Source organism: Erithacus rubecula, assembly GCF_903797595.1.
Source record: "Erithacus rubecula genome assembly, chromosome: 3".
NCBI classification, from domain to species: domain Eukaryota; kingdom Metazoa; phylum Chordata; class Aves; order Passeriformes; family Muscicapidae; genus Erithacus; species Erithacus rubecula.
The window spans coordinates 12,965,790-12,989,258 of NC_136689.1; the positions used below are offsets into that span (position 1 = coordinate 12,965,790).

Genomic DNA, 23,469 nt, shown 5'->3' on the forward strand with positions numbered 1-23,469 from the left:
TAATGGAAGAGTTTATGTTAGAAACTGTGTTGACTTACTTTAACTGGACAAAATTAAGCAAATTAAAATATACCCATACATTTGTATGCTACATGGTTTTGTTTAAAAAAATGTATGTACTGTCTTTGGTACTTTATACCATATGAGTTTAGATGCTTTCAAAATTTATGTCTTCCTAATGTAGGAAACATAATATTGAAGCTGTAGTAGAGCTCACTTCTCAGGATTAATGATGGTGGCATATGGCAGGGAAAAAAATCCAATTTGTTTTTTAGGTTACTGCATATTTGCAATATCAGGTCTACTCTGTTTATCTCCAGTTGCTGCAACAACAAACATGAATTCCCATAAAGTCTTTTTTAGACTCACATTCTTACATCTAACCATAATATGCTGAAGAAATACTGTAGGAAATTGGTAGGTTTTTGTTAATTTTTGAAAAACATACGTTTTCCATAGTTCTAGTTTTATGCAAACCCTCATTTGGGAAATTGTTTCTGGAATTGTGTCTAAAGGGATCTTTTGTGCCATGTGTTTATATAAAACATTAAATAAATTAAAAGGCACTGTGAGGAGCCTGGTTTCAGGTTTGACTCAGTCTGTTCATCCAGCCTTGAATTTGCTCTCAGTGACTTTAGCTTTACATGCCTTGGTTAACCTAGCTCTAACATTTGTTAGAAAGCAAAATCCTCACCAGCACCATATGCCACGTTAGAGATGAGCAGTCTTGCATTAGCAACATTGTAGCCTTTGTTTAATGAGATTATTTACAATTTTGACTGGTAGTTTATTTATCTGTTACATTATTCTACTATTGGTTTGGATTACTAATATTTTACAGATTTGAGAGCCTAAGTGGAATAAATGTAAGAAAAGGCAAACCATGCGTAAAGGTGCATCTTGCGTTAATAATTTGATATAAATTCAGAATGTGAGACAGTGGAAAGCAACATTTAAAAAAAAATGCTGTCAAAACTATTGATAGAGCAATTATTTTGTAATCATAAGAACGTGGAGACATTGGGATGAAATAACCAGATTATTTTGTATTGTGTATTGTCATTTTGTTAACTTAGATTGTTGTACTTTGTGTAGATAGTGTTTTGATGTTTTGATATTTTTTATATTTAACCATATAAACCAAATACTCCTTATTGTTACTGGGTATGCTCTTGTGCAAGCTTTGTATGCACATCCAAATTCTGAGTACATCTGCATCAAAGAGCTGTTTGGCATCAATGAAAGAAAAGGAAGAGTAGTCACAACTCCTTCCTTTCCTGCTCAAGTATTTTGTTGGTTTTCTCTTGAATGTAGCATTCCCTATTTTATATTTGCTTTGTCTATCTCTTCCCCATTTAGAGTTATGGCCTTCAATAGCTTCACTATGTGGCTCAAAGTCAATCTCCCCAGAATAAATTAATCAACTCACAAATGAAGAAGTCACAAACTTGTTTTCTAACACATTAATTTTCTGTGTCAAAACTATAATTCTGATAAGAATAAAATAAAATACATACACATATTTTTCTTTTTACTATTTATATAACTGTTAGTTTGGATCTTCAACTATCAAACCATTTATAATTTATTTATAATTATTTACCATTTTAAAAATCTGAGGCTGCCTTCAACACTTATTTTAGTGAATAGAAAGAAAAAATGATTGAATCAATATCTTAAAGTTTGTTTTGTTTTACTTCCTGTGATTACATAACCTAATAATGGTCAGAAAATCATAGTACAATAAATGAAGCACAACATGATCATTAGGTTTAGTGTGCCACTGTTGAGGACTTGTAGAGTTTTTTGTCATGCAAATGTCTGACTCGAGCTTAATTTGATGATTTGTGTTGTCAGAATACTTTATGTTGTTTTTCTCTTCACAGTCTGTTTACATGTTAGATCCTTTCAACATCATATCTTAATGTCACTAGGTGGTTCCAAAATGGAAATACTACCAGGATCATTTCTTCTACTCCTTCATCTGCCATGTAGGAGAAAATGTATGACTGTTCTGTTAAAAAATGTATTATTTGCTTATGCTGGCAATAAATTGGTAAATGAAGGATTTAAAGTGGAAGAAGTAAGTTAATTTTGCTTTTCTGACCCATTTGATGAAGTGCTCAAGTGTGTAGGTAACTTTTGAGCACATGAGGTGTCCTAAGCACCATTGACTGCTCATTTGCTCTGAGGTATTACATGTGAATGGAAGTGCTGTGATCACTGAAAGGTTTTTGCTTAAAAGACTTGTGGTTTTGCAATTCCTGCTGATTTGGAAACAAGTATTTTTCATGCCATGCCTTGAAATGAATTCTGAAAAAATTAATGCTGTTGACTTGGATGATGTAAGTTTGACCCACTGATAAATCCTGTGGGATTTCACTGTAAAGCTGATCTTAAAAAATAAAATCAAATGCAGTGTCAATGCAAGAATAATCCTGAAGATTGAGTTCTCCTTCAGACAGAGAGTTCAGGTATAGAAACATCACTGACTTCTCATGCTAACCTACCAGTACATCAGAAGTCCGTTCTTCAGGATCCTTTTTCTTAATTTCATGTTAATATTTGTTCACCTTTTCTCTCTAAAAATGTCCTTAAGATGATACTGTGGGTAAGCACGAAACAGTGGGGACTGACTCATTGCACAGAGACTATCAAATGGAAATTGTCTTCAGTTAATTAATTAAAGATAAGATTCTGAATTTTAAAAGACCGTTTAATTTTTTAATTTCAACTTTTTTGTTTTATTAAAAATGTTAAGATTTAAAAATAAAAGTATTTGGTTCACATGAAGTTATTGAATTCTCTATCCATCCCCTCATTACAGGCTGCTTATTGTATGAGATTACTCCTTGTTTCACTTGCACAGAACAAGTAGTAAAGACTAATTCAGTAATTCACATTTTAAGTTGAACCTATTCAGCTTCAGTTAACTAGCAGAAAAGATGTCTTTTCTCAGATATGATGGTTATTGGAGTTTTTACTGCACAGAAATCTTGGCCTTTTTCAGGAATGGACGTGCTGTCATCCCACAGCCTGTTCATTCTTATGACATGTTTGATTCACCTAGGCTTTTTGTTTTATAGAAAAGAGATAATAAATCAGATAATTCTTGAAGTTATTTGAAACTCTTCTATCCTACTTCAAGGTAAAGATAGTTTAAATCATAGTTTCTGTAGTAACCACGATAAAATATTAAATCAATAGGATTTTCTATGTTGCAAATTATTCAGATAGTAATACTTTGTAATCTTAATGTTCCAGAACCCTGGGACTGCTGGTGAAGCGACTGGAGAAGGGAGGGAAAGCTGAACAAGAAAACCTTTTCCGTGAGAATGATTGTATTGTCAGGATTAATGACGGAGACCTGCGCAACAGGAGGTTTGAACAGTAAGTGTTCTTACCACATCTTACATTGCATTGTTTAACACTGCACCTCGGAATAGTTAGAGCAAGGTAAGAAAAAAACCTCTAGGCTTGCCTTTCTAATAAAGAAAAAGTACACTTAGGGCCATTAGTGGTTTTTATATAGCCAGGGTAAAAGAAAATCAGGATAATTATTATCTTTAGAGTATATGCAATTCTCATTTGATTGTTTTTATACATGATAGATTTTTTCCTTCTTATATTGGTAATCTGCTTTTCTTGAAATTCCCTCATGACTTTTGCTCTTATGCTCTTGCAATGCACCATGTTCAATAGAAATGGATAACTTGAAGACTTTATTTTTAATATTTTAAAAATACGTGGTTTTTTGATTGTGTGAGAACTAAAGATGCTGTATATGCAGAAACTTCCTGGAGAAGTTTGAGAGATAAATACTTGCTAAGTGGTTGTCTGGACCTGGTAGAATCTCAAAATGAGTCAGAAAGGCTTTTAAGAGGGAAACTGGATTGTAGTTCACACTCAGGTAAGTGAAAGAGGAAAATGGAAAAGAGGTATGCAGGTAATGAGTGATTTCATGAATGATAATATTCTTCTGAAGTTCATAACACACTGAAAGCCAAATATAATTTGTTCTGATCATCTTATACTTAATATATATTTGAAATGTGGTTTTAATTTCTTTGATTATAACTTGAATTGAAATATAACCCTGTAACATATGGTTGGGAGCAGCTTGTCTCTGCTTGTTCTAAGGTTCTGAATCACAGTTTGCAAAGTTTGTGAAGAGAACTTTGCTGACTTTGTATACTTTGGATTGTGACCTTGAGCCCAGTGTCTGTCTGTACAGGATTGAGCATTTTTTTCCTATTTCTTAATGTTGCATTCTGATAGACTACTGGCTGAAAAAAATTGAAGTGTAAGCTAGACTGTTTGCAAGACTCCATTTAATCAGAAAATTGTGGAATACATAGCCTTTTTATAATTAGTAATTTTCATTCTAATAATTCTGTTGTCACTGTGGTAACAGCTATCCCAATTATTGCAATTATCAAGGTTCAAAACAAAAGGACACTGCAGTCCTGCTGTAGAACTGTCTGCATTTCAAGCCTGTGGTTAAAATTTTTACTTTTCTGAATCCAGTATTTGCTACATTAGTCATTAAGCATATTTAACCATAGTGTTGCCCTGAAGCAGTAAACCTTAGCGGAGAGCAGACCAAACAGGCTAGTAAACAGATTCAAGTTTTATGGTTTATGCTTGAGTGCAATGTGTCTGTCAGCTCGTGTTGCTTAATTAACATCAGTAATTATGCTTATAATGTCTCGTAGTCTGCCAGTCCTAATTTGCTAATTTTCTGTTCGTTTTAAAACCCAGAGCACAGCATATGTTTCGCCAAGCCATGCGCACGCCGTTCATTTGGTTCCACGTGGTCCCTGCGGCGAATAAAGAGCAGTACGAGCAGTTGTCCCAGAGTGAGAACATGTTCTACTCCAGCAGGTTCAGCCCTGATTCCCAGTATGCTGATGGGAAAAGTATGAACAATTCTGGACTTCACACATTGCAAAGAATGTCTAGGGCGGGTAATCACCCCGATCAGACAGACTCCTACTCGCAGCTACCTCACAGTGTGAATTCTTCAGGGAAACCACCCTCCGGCCTGGTACCATCACCTCAGAAAGTTCTCACCTCCACTGCAAACAGTGGCTATAACACCAAAAAGATAGGGAAGAGGCTCAGTATACAGCTGAGAAAAGGTAAGGCAGCAGTGTGCTCCTCAGGAAGCAGGAGGTGTGTGTGTGCCCGGTGTGCCGCTGCCCTGGGCAGGAAGGCTGGCAGGAGCAGGGGATGCAATGGGTTGGTTTTTGAAGCCACTAAAAGCACTGAGTTGTCCCTGAGAGCAAGCACAGGAGACCCACTCTCCATTCAGCATGTGCAGCATGCTCACAAAAGGCCATTTTGAGTAGTGCTTTAACATTTCTTCTGTTTCTCAGCTAATAAAGTAGTGCAGTAAATGCCTCAAATTCTGTTGGCCAAGACCCAGGGAGTGTGAACTATTTAATATAAACAACTAAGCTAAAATGGCCCATGTTCTGTACTTTACAGTTATGACTTTTCAAATTGAGTTTTGCCTTTAGATTTTAAGTGTTTTGGATCCAGTTGGTAAAGTTGGACATTTTAATTTCCAGCTAAAGCTTTCCTTTTTTTCCACTGAGATGTTTATACCTTTGGTTGAGATGTAATGAGATATTTCCTGTCTTGGCCCTTATGCTAATATAATTTAAATGGGGGTGAGGACACTATTTAAAGTAGTGTGTGCTTATCTCAACATCTGTGTTATATGTGCACATGTAGATGTACATCCGTAAAATTTTTATGATGTGAGAAAATTTGGTATTTTATTGTAGTTAATGTGTAAATGCTTTTAAGATAGTTTGAAGTATAACAAAATGACATTTAGATGCCAGTATTCTTAGCTCTTGGGAAATGATTTTTTTAAAGGATTATGCATGCTGTATGCTTTATGGTATTCAAATGAGCATGTTTAAGATTAGCTATAATTTGGTTTCTAGCAACAAGAATAGTATTTACATTACACAGCAGAAAGTTTACCCATATGACAGTATTCTCCATGAACTTGGGGTACATTCCCCTTAAGATACTCTATGTGTTTAATGCTATTAATATTTATTAAATAATCTTTTTATTGAAAGACATTGAAGACAGTGCATTGAATGGTAGAGATTTTGCAGTTTCACAGGTACCAGGCTACTTGTCACATTATCATTATGCTTTCCTTTCTATGAACTTCACATGAACCACCAGATTGCTTCTTTCTGGTTGCTGAATTTTAAGCTCTACAAACTTGGATGACATAAGGTTGAGTTGACAGTTTGCTTCTGTTGTTGATGCTCCTTCAAGAATTTCTCTAGGCCATCAGCTCAGATCAGCCTACTTGGAAAAACTTGCTGTTATTGGTTGAGTAAGGAATCAGTGTGATTATAAATATGCTCTCAGTCACTACAGTGATTTTTACCTGGTTTTTTTTTGCATCTGTAGAAGTTTTTAGAAATATTACTTGGACAGTGCATAAAAGAATTCTCAGCCAGAAGTGGAAATAAGCATTTCATATAATTTAAAAAGCACCAACAAATAAATACATAATTTGGGATGGCAATATTTTTTGTGTGAAACAAATATGGTGTTATAGCTCCTCATAAGATGCAGGAATATAATTTTGGTGTGTTACGGATTTTTGACTGTGATATGATGTTCTATTTGGTCACCTTGCACTGGATACTGTTTTAGAAATACTCCCAGCAAGGCTATAATGTAATTTATCCCTGCTGGTGCTAATATCTTAGGTGAGTTTGGAGTAAAGAAGATGCATGCTACCTGTTGATGAAAAGTGATCTCTCTAAGATGCTTTAAAATCTAATTCATACCAGAGGAGTTTGATGGCTCTTACAGTAGTAAGAACTTTCAAATATATTTAGAATATATTTCAGATATTTAAAGAGGATATTTGTTTCTAACAGTTGGGTTATTTGAGAATACTACCTATGGTGGAATGGCAGCTAGTTCAGGTTATAGATAAAGGTAGAAACTGTGTTTTATACACAGTAAAAATGAAAAACATGCATAAGGAAAGAGGCCTTTTTATCATTGCTGTCTTTCATTTGTTAATATCCACTGCAGAAAGAAGCATGCCCTTATTGACTTACCTTTTGACTTACATTTGATCACTCTGGGAACATACATATGGAGCAACAAATGCACCAATACACTTAAGGATGCCCCAAGTATTTTGTAAATAAGAGTTCAGTAGGGATACTGATTGTTTTTGATGATTATTTCTAAGGATGGATATTGTAATAATACAGGCTTCATAGATATTTATCAAATGTTCTTATTTGTAGTTGAGAGGCAGCAGTTTTACCAGTTAGCATCATTACTTTAAGAACCTGTGGGGTGCATTAAGGGCATACAAGGTGTCATCTTGAAATTGTATTTTCATTTAACCTATATATTCTGATAATAGATGTAGTATATGAAAATTGAATCTTTTGCAATACAGGCAGACCTTCTTTATTGCAGCTGTATTTTTATATATTGCATAAGCTTTAAGATATAAGATGGCAATCTAGAATAACCCTACACTATGTGCTTCTGTAATTATGATTTCTTAATATTTATTGCTGATTTGGCATTTTAAAATAACCTGAACTTTCATGGGATTTAGCTGTTTAATAAAGTCAGAAGAGAAGGTCAGTCATATGTTTCAATCAATGTGGAATGTTTGTTGGCTTTTCTAAATGAAAATGGATATCTGTTTATCTTGCCTTAAAGGTCAAGGCCTGAACTTTTAGCATATAGATGTAGGGGTTATTGCTGATATTCTAATGCCATTAAGGCTGTATAGCAGTCTAGCTTAATAGCTCACACAAATTAAGATAATGCAAGACATGACAGTGAGCCTATGTTTATATACATTTTGGTGTAAACTGAAACACAGTAAGTATACATTAAAAAAAAAAAAGTTCTTTACAGCTAATGAATAAAGAAAATAAGACCGTTGATACAACACCCAGAGTGTTAGGACAAAGTTTGACCTCATATGCACCAGGACACCCCCAGAATGTTCCTTCTTTGCTGCAAGTGTTTGAGCCAATGCAACTGAGAGGAATTTAGTCCAACACTTATAAATAATAAATAACCGATTATACAGCAAATGACTCTAAGGCTCAGTCTTTGATCACTTAGTAACTCACAGCATTTAGCCTTATGCTCACTAAAGTGTTCAAGACTGATTTTCCTTTGGACAATGTGCTACTCAGATTTCAAATCTACTACTTTTGATTCTGCTGTACTAAGACAAGCCTGAGGTACCCAATCTGGAAATTACTTAATCTTATTTGATTGCCCTTCAGTATAATGCTCATTGCATCATATGATTTCTATCTATAATTACATGTTTGTATAGCTAAATTAAATATAAAATTCTGGAAGTAAAATGTCAGCACTGAGCTCATATTTCTCAAGTTAGTCCTAGTTCCACCAAATATTTGCTATTTTTTTGTATGAAGTATTCAGTGCATGAGGATTTCAGTCCACATTTCCCCACTTCCAAAGGGTGACTTAGCCACCGACCATGGGAGTTGGGATTATCTCTTCTTTTTTGGGAAAGAAAGGAGTGACAGAACTGTAAGGAAAGCTGTAGTGTTTACCAAGTCCATCACTAACAGGACATAGCAGCTCTGTTCTACAAGATGAGTCCTGAAACAAAGGAGGCACCTCTACACAGTGCAGGAGAGAAAAGTGGTTAAATTGTAGATGTGAGCAGGATTACAGGACTTTGCTCTTCGGAGTTCCTCGTGTTCCTGTGTGGCTTGCTGGCCTTGCTGAGGGTAATAATCCTGGATACAGAGCTGATCTGAAATTCTGCAAGTCCCACCAGGGGACTGGTCATTCAGTGCTATGGCACAGTGACACTCAGCCCTGCTGCACACAAGTTCCTTTCTGCAAGAAGTGATTAGAGACACAAATAAGTTGCCATGGATATTTTGGCATGCTGATTTGAAGTGGCATCATATTTGCTCTGGAGTAGAGCACATCTATGGATAATGACTTGCTTTGCTTGGGTTCATATAGGAAAGTGTACAAGACAGGACCCTGAACTTGTCTGTAAGATATCCTGCATCATGTATCTGAAGTGTACAGATTTATATGCATTTTTCATTATATTCTCCTGTTTTCCCCACACGGTTTCTTGAGCCAGACTTTGAACTGACATTTTAAATTTTTGTTTAAAATTTCTTTTGAAGTGATATGTTCTCTTAAAATTCCTGCTCAGATGCAAAGTGTTTGTCACTTTTGAAATGAGGCATGTAGATGCCTAAATTACTTCAGTGACCTTGAGAAATGAGATTCAAAAGTGAAGCATTGAGCATTATTAGTCACTGAAGAAGCATAAACTGCGTCAAGTTTCATCTTTCCATTTTTTAAAACCACTTCTGATCACCATTAGCAGGCTGTAGCATAAGGGGAAAAGAGCACTTCTATTAGGTTGATCAAAGATCTTCTTGAGTGGTCTAAGCTTTACTTGGATTAAAAAACCTCACTTGTTCCAAATCACTCAGCTACATCAAAATGGGCATGCAATTAGTCATGATTGTGCATGTGGCTGCAGAAATTTTGTAGACAGCTGAGCAGTCAGCCTTCTAAGCAGTCATTTGCATGTACAGTAATCCTGATTACACGTGCACAAATTCTGAAAATATGGGGAACAGTAAAATGGTCTTGTTTAGTTTAATGATGCCCCTTACAGTAAGAACATATTTGCTGTTCAAATCTTACATGTAGTTCAGTTCTTTAAAAAATAAGTTGGTTTCCAATGTGGTGCACTAGGATAATTAGTTCAGCAGTCATCCATTTGTATCTGGATCTGCAGAAAGAGTCTCCTGTGAAAAGAACAGGATGCTGAAGTGCTTGGAAGGACAGTGATTGCTCTGACTATTGTCAGAGAACATTTGGCCCTTCTGCTTAGTTTTATTATAATGTTATTTCTCTCCTTATTCTCCATTCCAGTAGAATCTACTACTTTCATTACGTGATGATGCTTTATTTTGTAATTTTTGTGATTTTGTGTCACACACTTTTTCCATCTGCAACCAACCTTGCTTATTGTTTCAGGAGAGTGTGTTCTTTGTCTTGCATGAAGAATCTACATTTCCCCCTAGCAATCCTTTATTTTATGTGAATATGAGTTTTCCTTGTTAAGGTTGCTCTGAAATGTTCTCTGCCTTTCTTGCATAAGTGCTAAAAAAATGTGGTGCCCAATTGTCAGTTTTTAGATGCTTTCTATTGTTTTAGAAGTGAAGTTTTCTGCATTTCTTGTTGTTGTTCATTTGTTTGTAGTTGTTTTTCTTTAAATTTTGAGAGATCTGTATTGAACTCCTGAGAACTCATATGCATTTTCTTAAATTAGACTTGAAGGAAGAACATGATTTACTTTTAGCACTGCTTGCAGTGCTGAAAGGCAAGGCAGATGTAAGAGAAGTATCATAAGATGTTGACAGTGTAGGTCCTTCAGTTGGTCTTTACTGGTCTCTGAACCAGTGGAAGCACTGCAGAGGTGATCCTGGCTTTTTGTATCCTACCCTTTCTGTATTTCTGCCCAGGAACACATTTTGCTGCTGAGAATTTAGACCTGCAGCTGGTGCTGAATGAGGAACACAGAACTTTTTGTAAAGGATAGCCTTAGACAGAAATGTTATGCCAGACACCTTCATCCCACAATCAAGAAGGTAATCCCAGCACTAGTGAGAAATTAAACACTTCTCTGGCAGATAAGAGTCTAGTCATCTGTGGTAAAATTTAATAAAATTTTTAACATTCTGTCAGTTTATGATCAGGCTGCTTCCAAATGAAATTATGATACTCATTTAAAAAATATGTTTAATTAAATTATAGGAATGGATTTCCTCTCCCTCTTACCTTAAAGCTGCCAGAACTTTTTCTTCCAAAACAGCAACTGAGACATCAAATCTGCCACTTTTCTGTTTGTACAAAATAGATCTTTTACCACTGTAACTGCCCTTTTTATTCATTTAAAACTACTTTGTCTTCAGCTCAGAGCTGGCTGAGCTCTTGAGGGTAATGAGACTTTGTAAGGCATGTTCAGCATCATATTCAAGGAAAAAGGAGAACTCTTAACTTGTCCAGAGAGCTGCTGATTTATCAAAGAGACCTAAGAATTTAAATTAGACAAATTAGTGGGTAATTTTTAAATGTTATTATCACTTATTATCAATTTGATCATTGTCAGAGATGACAGCTACAGAAGGAAGAAAATGTTTTCAACCCTTTCAAAAATATATCCTTTAAAATATTTAGAAGAGATTAAGGTGAATGTAGCTCAAAAAAAAATTAACATTGCAAAGTAAATCTCCTAGCTTTGTGTAGAGTGACTCCTGTGTTTTCTAAAATATAGAAATTTCTTCTGTTTTCTAATAATTGTGGTCCTGCCTGTATGTTTGTCCAGTCTCTCCTGTATTACTAGCATAAATCAGAGGAGACTACAATATGTTTGCACAGTTCACTCATTATTATAATGCAATTTTATATCCTAAGAGCTGAAAACATTTTAGCAGCAGGAAGATATTAAGATCTTATGTGTATTTCTATCAACAAGAGAATGGAAATGAATGAAGTGGAGAGAACTAAATCAGTTATGTGTATCAAAAAGAAAAAAAAAATTAAAATCAATTCAGTCACAGAAGTCATATTTATTTTTGTCCTCAGTTGGATGTATTCAGTTATTTCCCATTTATTTATGTGTTGTGAACATCTAATTTATAGATAATAAGCATAGTAGTTTATGAAGCTGTATCATCCAGCCAAGAGCAGCTATGGGGCATGAACAGCCAACTGAAGCAGAGAAATGGTAAAAGGAAAATTGCACCCAAAAGCTGCCTCATGCAAAGCTGCACAGAGCAGCACAGTAAAACACAGCCCAGTTGAGCCCCTTCTTTCTACAGAAACAAGTAATTAGAATTTTCTTCTGCTAATATCTGGGCTCAGTGCAGATTTGTGACGTTCTGCAGGTTTTGGCAAAGACTTTCTGGAGATTTGACAGCAGAGAATGCCACAGTCCAAATTTATATCCTGTGTGCATTTGTAATGTGAACATTTCAACTTCTGTTTTTTCCATGGGGGTTTGAAGTGCTGTGTGTGTGAACCAGACATCTGTAATGATGCTGTAATCAGGCAATGGGGATTAAGCTTATTAATAATGAAATATTGTCCTGGGAGTGCACTCGTGTTCTGATATTACTTTAGAAATTTTAGCAGACAAAACCTGTATTCAAAGAGAAGTATTCAGTGCTGATCCTTATAATAAGAAAAAGATACATTCTATAAAAAGCTGAAATGTGACTTAAAAAACCCTTATTCAGATCATCTTCACATATTGCAGGGAATTAAAGCACTCTGTGAATGTTTGAAGCATCATTAAAATTGGGAGGTCTCCTATGTAAAATATGGATGTTATGAGATCTAGTATTTTTTAATGTCTATGTAACAGCAGAGATAAATTTTATATTCGCCTGAAAGATGAAGACTTAAAAATTCAAATGTCAACTGTCTTAAATGCTGAAAGAGTCTCAAAATAATTAGCCTAGAGAAACTGATCGATATTTCCTGAACAATAAGATCTACATGTCCTTACTGTGTATACAGGAGCACTTAGTTATCTTCAAGATGAAGATTTTAAAAGCTTGTATCATGCCCAGTCCTGCCACCTGTGTTGAGGAGGAGAGTGGCAGGCTTTTGTAGAGATTCAGGGGTTGTTGGTAACCTTGAATTATATCTAAGTGGTAGGAAAGGCTTCTGTTTGTCCTCAGCTTGTGAATCTCAGAACTGGTGGTGTACTTAATTTCTCTGAAATACAAACAAGTCTCATTGACTGTATTGACTGGATTCCTGCTCTGGATTTCTCCAGGTCATTTTAAGTGCCTCTGTTTTGCTTCAGTCTGTCTTGGCCAAGTGTAGTCAGTCACCTGGATGTCCAGCAGGATCTCAGAAGTGGCAGCCTGCGTTTGCTCCCTGCCTGCATGACAGACACCCAGCAAGAGCTGAGGTGAAGCCAGGGAGCAGAGGAGCTGTTGACTGAAAACAGCCTGAGGTCCCCAGAACAGGAGAAATGAGACCACTGAGCTCCAGCACTGTCACCTGCCAGTGTCCAAAGTGAGACACACTGCCAGTGCCCACAGTGTCCACAAATGAGACACTTCCAGTCCCCACAGTGTCCACAAGTGACACACTGCCAGTGTTCACAGTGTCCACAAGTGACACACACTGACACTATCCACAGTGTCCACAAGTGATACACACTGCCAGTGCCCAGTTTCCAAAGTGTCCAAAGTGAGACACTGCCAGTGCCCACAGTGCCCACAGTGAGCTGACAGAGCCCCGTGCCAGCAGCATTGGCTGACTGTTGCTGTTGAAAGAGCTGCAAAAGAGAAAGACAGGATCATTGATGAGATCCAGATCGACAAGGGGGAGGACAGTGATAGGATATCAGATATGCTTTGTTCTGATTCCTTGTCACTCAGCTCATCTGAAATAGAAAGTCAGAAATATGGCAGTGACTTGGAAGTCATCAGAATAGCAAGTTGCAGCGAGTGCCTGCTGAGCCACCTGTGCCCAGACTCAGTGCTTCAGCTACAGCTTCCTTGTGGGTCTTGTGTTTTCTTTATTTGTCATGAAGTAATTCTTGCATCTTATATGTATTTTCATGGATTGTGTCAGTGAGGTATACATACATTCTGCTTGGTAAAAATGATACAATAATGCAATATAAAAATGTGCATTTTAACTAGTAATGTACATTCTTTATGCAGGTACAGAAGGCTTGGGATTTAGCATTACTTCAAGAGATGTTCCAATTGGTGGCTCTGCTCCAATTTATGTGAAAAACATCCTTCCAAGAGGTGCAGCTATTCAAGATGGGAGATTAAAAGCTGGAGACCGATTAATTGAGGTGAGGAAATGTTACATGTTCCTTGTCTGTGTTTTGGCATGAGCCCACATGCTGTATCACTTCCAGAGGCTTATAGTATATTATGTTACAGGAGAATTTTTCCCTCTTTTTCCTTTTTTGGCTTTATTTTTTTAGGTAAGAGATCAAGTTGCTGGGAATGTTCAGTACATAACTGTTTGAAGAGCTGGACCCAGACATATGCAAAACCATAAGTTTAAAGGTCCTTATGTGAATACAGTGTCATAGTCTTGTGTTGCTGTTTAGAAATATATTGAAGCAAAGTGATTGTTACCTAGTAATTAAATCAGCATGGAGTGACAGACCAGAAATTATTGAACATGTTGCCAAGGATGGGAGGCAATACCCTGAAAAGGTTTAGAGCATTAACTAAAAGGGACATAAAAGGAGGGGAGTCCTACTGAGAATCAAGGCCACTTCCCTCCTGAAGCAAGGATGTCCTCAAGGGAACTCAATTTCTCTCGGATAGGTGCACTGCAGAGATCTTTCTGCAAATCTAGCTGGAGTGATGTGTTACCACCCACAGCTCTTCATTACTGTCCCTAAGCCAAATGACACCGGAGGTACAGCTGAGTCTGTAACTGCCTCTCAGTGCTCTAACTTCACTTTACTGCAAAATTGGCCAAGTCAGCTTGAAATGCTGCTGGAGGATAGCCCCCTACAATTACTGTAATTCAAGGTAACCCAGATGACTTGGGTAGAAGGGGACTGAGAAACATTTAAGATGACAGCTATGGCATCTCAGCTGTGTGAGCTGTGCTCTCTTACTAGGGGAAAGAAAAAGATGGTTTGCTGACTTCTGAGCACCATGCCCTTGCTTAACACTGCTAGTTGATTTGCCTTCATTTCCAAAATGTTTCTCAGTAAACAAGCCTGAGATTATTTGTTCTTTCTCTGGCTTCTCCTTTATGAAGTTAGCTCATACAGTGGGAAACCCTGCATGTATTCCACACCTGCCTCTCCTGATCAGTGGCATTTGGAGGCCAAGGGATTGGACCACTGAACAGAGGCAAGAGTAGCAATCCCAAGTTATACAGGGAAAGAATTGCTTTCTACTTTTGTTACAATTCATAGTGCTGAATATATTTGGAAGGTAGCACCAAGACATGTGAAAATACAGCCAGTTTGGGATCATATGTTGATTTTGCCAAAAAATATTTATGCAGACATTCTTGTAAGAAATACTGGGAAATGGGATTAGTCAGCTTTAGAGTTTGCTGGCCTATACTGTTGCTGCTGAAAAGGAGGGAAGTATAAATGTCTGGCTTTTTATTTGTATTTGTGTGGAAAGGATGACCATTTAATTCTATTAAATGAAAGCTGTAATGTGAGCTAATAAACAGATTGCTCCAGTAAGAGTTTTTTAATACTCTCCCATATGATTCACATGACTTTTTGCTATAAGTGTCTGCTGGTTTCTCTCTTTTGGAGTCTTACAATGTCTAATATTTCCTTTTTTACAGGTAAATGGAGTTGATTTAACAGGCAAAACTCAAGAAGAAGTTGTGTCCTTGCTGCGAAGTACCAAGATGGGAGGAACCGTTGCCCTTCTGATTTTTCGACAGGAGGAAACATTCCATCCAAGGGAACTGGTGCGTAAAATAGAGAGCAGCTAAGAGATTTAGATGAGTAGGAGCAAATGATTTGATCTTGTCTCCTGTTAGTAAACATGCATGGCCAGCACTGAATATAAGAAAAAGGAAAAAATAAAAGCTATTTTGCTTTATTTAGAACATTTTACATGCATGTTTTCTGTTTTCTTCAGGGTCTGCTATTGGAATTAAGTACTTGTTCATAATGTATAAGTGAGAGCTTTATTTTGAGTGAAAATATTTATTATAGGAGAAGCTATTGCATAGATTTTATTTGGATGCATACAGACAGTAGATTATTTCATATCTTTCATATGACAAATCTATGTTTGAAAGCCTGTCATTTCTTACACTGCTCTCTAATATGTTCTCAAACATATAATATTATGCCAAAATAGGATATGTAAATACCTTTCTATCAAAAAGTGGGAAATATAAGAAGTAGTAGTCTTTTTTGAATATAAATGCAATCTCTGTGGAATGGAAACCCTGCAGTTATTAATTTAGCAGGGCAATTCAGAAGATGTTTCTAAGGAATTTACATTAAATAGGAATAAAATGATGTTTCTTACTGTACCTGCTCCATTTGCATAGTGTATATTGATATTTCTCTGATAATTATTCAAGATAACTTATATTATAAAAGGTAGACTCTGAATGGTAGCAGTCTTATTTTGTTCCGTACTCAATTAAACTGCTGAAGTTATTTATTATTTGCATTATTGTAGCTATATACAATTCTAAAATAACTTACTTGACTGCATTTTTGTGAGAAGATAGACAAATATAAGTATGATGAATTAATAAACTTCATTTTTCTATTGGATTTGTGTTATTCTGAATGCAAAGAAAATTAATTTTTGTTTGGGCATTTCAAGACAGTAAACATTAGATTTTTACTTTTCAAAACTACCATTAAACCTAGGAAGTCAGAGTGACAGGGGAGGTTGCAAATAAACCAACTTGTACCTTAAAATTCTTGGAACATGCTTTCAAGTGTTGAAGTGAAAGCTGTCATAAAGTGAAGAAAAATAAAAACTTAAAATCCTATTACACCCTATCTTATCACTGTAACAGTGAAAACAATCTGTTTATAAGTTCCTGTGGTATCATTTTCATGGCACTGCAATCTTTCATAAAGGTGAATGAAAATGCTTTTTGAGGTTTCTAAATAAATTTAGAAGTAAGAAAATGCCTTAATTTTGTGTATGTTATTTCTGTGGTAAAATGAGGATGTTTTAATACATCATTTGACATGAGATTTAGTTTAAATAATTGTAAAGAAATAAATTGGTGTAAATAATCCAGAGATTTAATAGCAACACATTATCTAGTTTTAAAATAACAGCAAGTCAGCCCCTTTGAAGGAGTTCAAGCTCAGCAGCCTCCCTGCTGTGGCTCAGGCAAAACTGTCTCAAATACTTTGGCAAAGTCCAGCCTAGGGAAGCCAGACCTGAGGGTGGCTGTGTTAGGTACCAGGTGGGTTTTGCACTGTGTAATGAGATCAGATCTGAACTGGTGTGTTTTTCTGCACCTCCAGTTGAACAAATGGTATTGTGAGGATATGACAGGACATGTGTGTGATGATCCTCTGTCTAAAGATCTGCATAAAGATTTGTTTGTTTGCATTCTGACACAAAGAACACTTAGGTATGCACTGCTGACTGCTGTCAAAGAGCAGGGGCAGAATTGCTGGGGAAGGTGTTGAACTCAAAGTCATCATAAAGGCTGTTCTTTCTTCTCTGGTAAGAAATAATCCTTTAAAAAATAAAGCAAATATTTTCAGCCAGTTCCTCTCACTGATTTTTACTGGTTTTTTGAACAAAAAAGCAAAACAAATAAAAAACCCCCCAAAACAAGAAAAAAAGCCAAGAAAAAAAAGAAAGAAAATTAATATTGAAATAGGGAGGAGAATGACCTGAAATCATGTCCATTCACTTTTTCACATGCAGACCTTCTCTGGCCACTTAGGAATAATTTGTCTTAGCATTCTTCCCCTATCTCTCTCATATTTTCTACATTTGTGTGCTTTAAAATATTAACTGAATGAGATATGTCTCAGAAACCATATGTAGGAAATCATGTTATTTGATGTTATCCATCTTTTTAAGGGCAGCACTTGCTGTTGCTTACTGAGAACACTCATTATTAAAACCATTTTATATTTGCCAACATTTGTATAGATAGTAATCCCAATAAAAGAAGTGTTTATATTTTATGTTTTATGTTTTGGATTATGGCTTGTTGAATGACTTTAAAAAAAAATGAAGCATCTTTGAGTTTCTCTTTAAGTAAAATGAAGATAATAAACTTCAGGAAAGTTAAGGAGTTTAACATTGCTGTTATTATCTTTAAGGGGCTAATGACAATGTGTAAGTATAGGTAAAATTTAGGGGATTATTAAGCTGAGCCTGTTGAGGTTGGTACAGGATCTCTGAAGGTTGCATGTATCAGGTCAGGTATGTGTGTGTGATCCAGTGCTGCAGAGCAGGATAAAGGTGAGGAAAGTGTGGAAGCAGGGGATAAAATCAAGTTGGCAGAAGTTAGCTTTTCTAATTAGCAAGGTCTAGAAGAATGACCATGTTTCTCCAGAATACTGGGCATTTTCTTCTTTCCACAGTTACCTAATGTCAGTTAATAGGTAATGTATTAGGGCTTGTCCACACTGATGTGAACTAGAGACATTATCTCTGAAAAGCCTTTCCTTCCTGCTCCATATTTTTACAAAAGGATGACTCTGGTTAAGCAGAGCTCCTGGAGCACTGTGGTTACCTCACATAGCTTGTGAAGCATTCCTTAGAGCTGCTACTGACTCTGTGAATCCTCTGAAGGATTGCCTGAGGTTTTTTAGCTTTTGGGCAATATTCTCAGTACCAGCAGATACTGGCTGGCAGCATTAGTCTCCAGTACCCTAAGAATTAATATGCCCATTGGTACATGTGGGACATTTACATTTGCCTTACAGTTATCTTCATTTTTTTTTTTACTGGTTGTTGGCTTCAGGTTGAAGCTTACTGGATGTTTGTGTTACTGCTTTGCCACTACATTTTTGTGCTTTATCATTTGAGTCTCCTGCAAAACAGCCTAAAGCAAAACTATGCAGTAAACTCTAGCATTCCATTAGAGCCCAGTAGAATTGAAAGAAATGCCTGGCTAGCCCAAAAGTGATCAGCCAGCCAGCACCAAATGTCTCCTGAGTTCTCAGATGGTTCTCAAAGTTCTCAAATATAGTGGGTATGGGCTTGGAAGAGCCATAGTTCCTCATGTGTGTTTCCAGAATTGGTTGTGGGATGCATTTTCCAATGATGTGTGTTTGCCTTATGTGCCCCAAGACACAGGTGAGGAATGTAACCTACAGGAGGGTCCCATCTCTGGTGAACTGAATGCATCCTCCTGTCCTGGGATATGCAGAGCTACAGTTCCAGTTCATCCAGACATGCTCAAAAGAAGAATCCCTTGCTAAAATGAGAGTGGATTTTTTAAAAAATAGGCACTCATTTAAAATGTTTGGCAGGATTCATCTGGACTGCTGAGGTCATTCTCTGAAAACTGCAAAGTAGAAGGGAAAAACCAGGGGGGAACTTCCCTGAGAACATTCCACCAGCCAGAAAATGGTGTGAGCAGCTGTGGTTCTTCCTTGGCCAGACAGTCACCTCCCTAATGGCCAGGTAGAGTCAGGTGCATGTACCATAAGGACCCTGGAATTATTTCTGTTCACTTCTCATGTAGTGTATTTTTAGACAAATTTCAGTCTGGGGTGAGACAAGCACCCTTCATTTTTTACTACACTTCATGTCAGAATTAGAGCTCTTTGTTTATCCCCTTGCTGTTAGATAGTATATGTCGTATGTAGTTGTGTTCTTATTTATTTTTTTTACTTCCTTTAGAATGCAGAACAAAGCCAGTCACAAATTCCAAAGGAAACGGTAAGAGCTTTGTCTTTTCCATACTGGAAGACTCCCAAATGTTTTTAAATTGATATGGCACTTCTCCATCAAAGTTTTACAGATCCTTCTTTCACCTTATATACTGTAGATGGCTCTCTGTAGCTTTACATTTTAAATGCATTTTTTAATGTAATTTTAAATACTGTTTGAAAGTTATACACAATTCCCTTACTATATATGCTCAAGTGCCATTTGAAATTACTTCTCTTAAATACAGCCAAAGGCCGAAAGTTAAATGATAAGAGTAGATTTTAGCTTGGGTTACAGATTGAAGTTAATTGTTTGGATCATGATTATATGACAGAAATCTGAGATGCAAACACAGAAATTAGTCAGCTAGGATTTAAGTCTTAATTGTATCCTTGTAGCAAACCATTGTTAGTTATTTTTAAGAAACTATGGAAGTTGTATTAAGTTTAACCTCTTGAGGGCTGCAACAGATCTGTATGTGATATTCCAGTGGGACTCTAGACTGAGATTGTGTAGTGCTAATATATCTCAGTCAGTGAAACATGATCAGTCCGATATACAATCTACTAATACATCTAAAAAGTTTTTCTAAAGCAGAAGGTGTATTTTATGAAATACCAACAGAGAATATAACAGTAATATTTTACCTTAAAGATACACTGGACCTTAGTTAAAAGGTCTTCAAGAAATTCCATTCAATTAGGTACCTATTTAAAAAATAAATAATACATTAGATTATGTAGAAATTTAGAAATTTCATGTTGGGATTTGAAAAAAATGAGCTTGTCTAGATGATTCAGAATGTCTTACCAGCAATGGCAAGATGGTGTCTAGAGCAAAAAGAAAGTCAGGACTAGGTAAAGATATCTAAGATCCAACTCAGTGAGGTAATTAAAGGTATGTTAGTTGATACTATTAATTTTTCAGGCCAATATAATGTAACTGTAAAAATGGGAATCTGGGTTAAATGTTAGCAATCTTCTGTCCTTCTGGCTTTTAGTGTCCTTCTCTCTGGGAGTCATCTGCTTAAGGGCTCTGCAAAGCTGTAGGTGCACCATTGTTTGAGACATGCCTGTGGTATCTCTTTACTGCATCTCATTAGGGGATGTATGTTTTTATCTTGATAGGTTCTTACCACGTACTGCTGATAAATAAGGAGATCAAAGATCAAAGCCCAGGATAGTATTTCTATCTGTAATCAAATACCATTGAGGAAAATTTGTGGGTGCAGCCTTATAAAAGTATCCTGGTATTAGGAGTTGAAATTCCACCCCGAAGCTCATTAAGATAAAGCAGATTGCCTACAAGGTGTTTATAGAAATCAGTTGCTCATCTATTGCACAGTTAATGTTTTGCAGCAAATTCCGGGTTTAAAACCCTTCTTTGGCATTCTTGGAACCACCACCCTAACTTCATCTAAGGAAAGAACAAAATAAAATGGGTGTCTCCCATTTGTTCTCTTTAGATGTGAGGTAAAATCAGGAGATTGTGCAGGAGGGACAGGAAGTGAATGAGTAGCTAGGGATTTCTGAAAAAAAAAAAACCAAACAAAAAAAACCAGCTAGAAAGCCCTAGCAAGCCTTAAAAATATGGGACTGAATTGGAAAACATATGAACACTGAGTAACATATGGTTACTGAGGGAATGAAGCTAGAAACCTAATCAATACCAAAAAAATTTGCCTAATGTATTGGGTTTTTCATTCATTATGCTTGGGATTTTTTTTTTATTAAAATAAATAACAGAACAATAGTGATGGATAGTAGGAACACTAGGTCTCTTTATATTTACTGACTACAGTAAATGAATAAAAAAAGGGAGGAAATGTGAAAGGTTGTGGTGGGTATTTGTAATGCACAATGCTTTTGCACTTACATTCCTTGTTCCAATCTACTTAGCTTTGGATAAGTGTGATACTTCAGTTTTCCAGAACTAATTTTCCTGAGCTGCACATTAATAATACAGTCACACATTCTTTATTTTTGAAAGTATTTCTCCTTGCTTTCCTTTTTTCTCCTTGGTTCTGCCTCAATACCTATTTATTTCTCCTCTGTCTACTTTTCAGGTCTTTGAGATTTCTAATCTTGCAGTTTCTATTTCTGTGCCTGCTCTGATCTTTGTGCTGTTAGTAGTGAGGTTTAAGTCTCCAAGTGTCAAGGACTTCATAGTAAAAAGCAAAGAAAAAAAACCACAAGCAACAGAAGAGCATGATAAAGGCAGTGAAGCTATAGAAATGAGAGAGGTGGAATGCAAGTCTGTTTTTCATTTAAAGGCAAAATGATTGTGGTGGTTTTTTGTTGTTGTTTTATGTCTTTGTGGAGAAATAGAGGGAAAATACATCTTTAAAATGAAAAAAAAAAATTCAAAATATCAAGCCTAACTTATCATTCTTTTCTCAGGGGTTACCTTCATGTAACTGTTACTTTGAAATGGTAAATTTCTTGAACATTGTGGCACTTGGATGCAGTAGTTAGTCCTCATTGAGGTAATAAAAGAAAACTTGGAAGGTATTTTTTCCCTATTTTGTGGCCTGAAATGCCGACAACCTTCATAAGAAAGCATTTGAATTCAGTTTTTTTATGCACCATCACAGAATACTGATTCTCAAACTTCCATATAAGAAGATTTAATTTGATAGGCTCACACAATTTAAGCTCTGTTTTCCAGTTTTGCATAAGAAATGCAAATTGCTGATGCAGCTTCAGCTTCTATTCAGTAACTGTGCCCTGGTGAAACCAGGACTGGTGTTTTTACCTTCTGCTTTACTTATGAAAGGGTATCAGAGGCATTGTTGTTTCCTCATGAAACAAAGAAATCTCCTGTATCTTGGTTGAAAGGTTGTTGAGTTTGTGCCATTTGTATAGCTGATGACAGCATGGAACAGATGCACCTATTGCTAAACAGGGTGGTTATTTGGAATGTAGGAAATTGACTGTAATATGAAAAAAACTATTAATTTATCATTATTACATTTCTGTTTCTAAGCATAATTATCTTAATCCTGTTACAGTGCATTGAAATGAACTGTTAATTATGCTATGTAAAACATCTGCCAATTAATTTTTCCTCATACTCTTTGAAGATTCATAGTGTTTCAGTAATATTTTGTTTTTACAATTGTCATTCACTGTTTGTTTTCTGAATTCAGAACCAGCAAGTTAACTTTCATGTAAGCATAATGCTAGAAAAATAATAATCATATGAGTAAGTGTTTCCTAAGGAGTGTTGTCTATTGATAAGAAGAGATTCAGAGCTAGAATTCAGGATTTCATTTCATGATGGTTGCACTCAGCAGCATGGAAAAGCTTCAGTTTTCTGTTCTCATTTATTTTTCTGTCAAATTGCTGTAAGTGAGCAGAATGTTATGAATTTAAGCGAGTTCAGGATTCGTAACAGTGACATAACAAGAGTGGTTGGTGTGTTGGAACAATATATAAATGATTAGCAGCACTGATAGAAATTGCAAATGGGATTGTTTTTTATTTTCTTCTGAACTCAAACACTTGATACTCCAGTTATTATCTAAATTTCATTGTGATCACTGTGTTTTCTGAGATCCAATTGCTGTTCTTGCCATATTCTTCTGTGTGGGATTCTGAGTAAATTAGCTACCCATTTTATGCAAAACTTCATTGCCTAGATGATACTGGTCAAAAGCATATTGCCAGAACTTATGAATAGTTACTTTAGTGGGATTTTTTTCAAAAGTTTTCATGTTGTGAGTATGAGAGGCAATACTAGCAAATGCCTAGAAAAACATGATTTGTATTGATTATTGGATAGAAAATTCTTGTGGGGAAAAAAAGCACAGTGAGTGTTGAGCTTTAAAAGGATGTATTCTGAGTGCATGTGTGTTTGTCTTTTGCTCAAAAGCTGTTTGCATTCCTCCAAGATACCTAATCACTGGGGATTATCCATAGATATGTTTTAAAAGCTGTAATAAGTTCCCACCACTTTCTATTTAGCACATATATAGAACTTCAGCTTGGTGATCCAAATGTCTAAACATTGAGCC

At 36.1% G+C, this 23,469-nt stretch overlaps 1 protein-coding gene across 14 annotated transcripts in view; it reads left to right on the top strand.

The window, feature by feature from the left end:
• Positions 1-23,469, top strand: part of PARD3 (par-3 family cell polarity regulator) — a 438,577-nt gene that overhangs the window by 233,315 nt on the left and 181,793 nt on the right. For 9 of the 14 annotated variants that reach the window (XM_079300415.1, XM_079300424.1, XM_079300421.1 and 6 more), the window contains 5 exons: positions 3,265-3,390; positions 4,762-5,141; positions 13,788-13,927; positions 15,409-15,537; positions 19,425-19,463. In XM_079300415.1, the coding sequence (XP_079156541.1) occupies positions 3,265-3,390; positions 4,762-5,141; positions 13,788-13,927; positions 15,409-15,537; positions 19,425-19,463 (814 nt within the window). The remainder of the gene's footprint in view (positions 1-3,264; positions 3,391-4,761; positions 5,142-13,787; positions 13,928-15,408; positions 15,538-19,424; positions 19,464-23,469) is intronic. The other 5 variants (XM_079300422.1, XM_079300420.1, XM_079300427.1 and 2 more) reach the window with 1 other exon arrangement.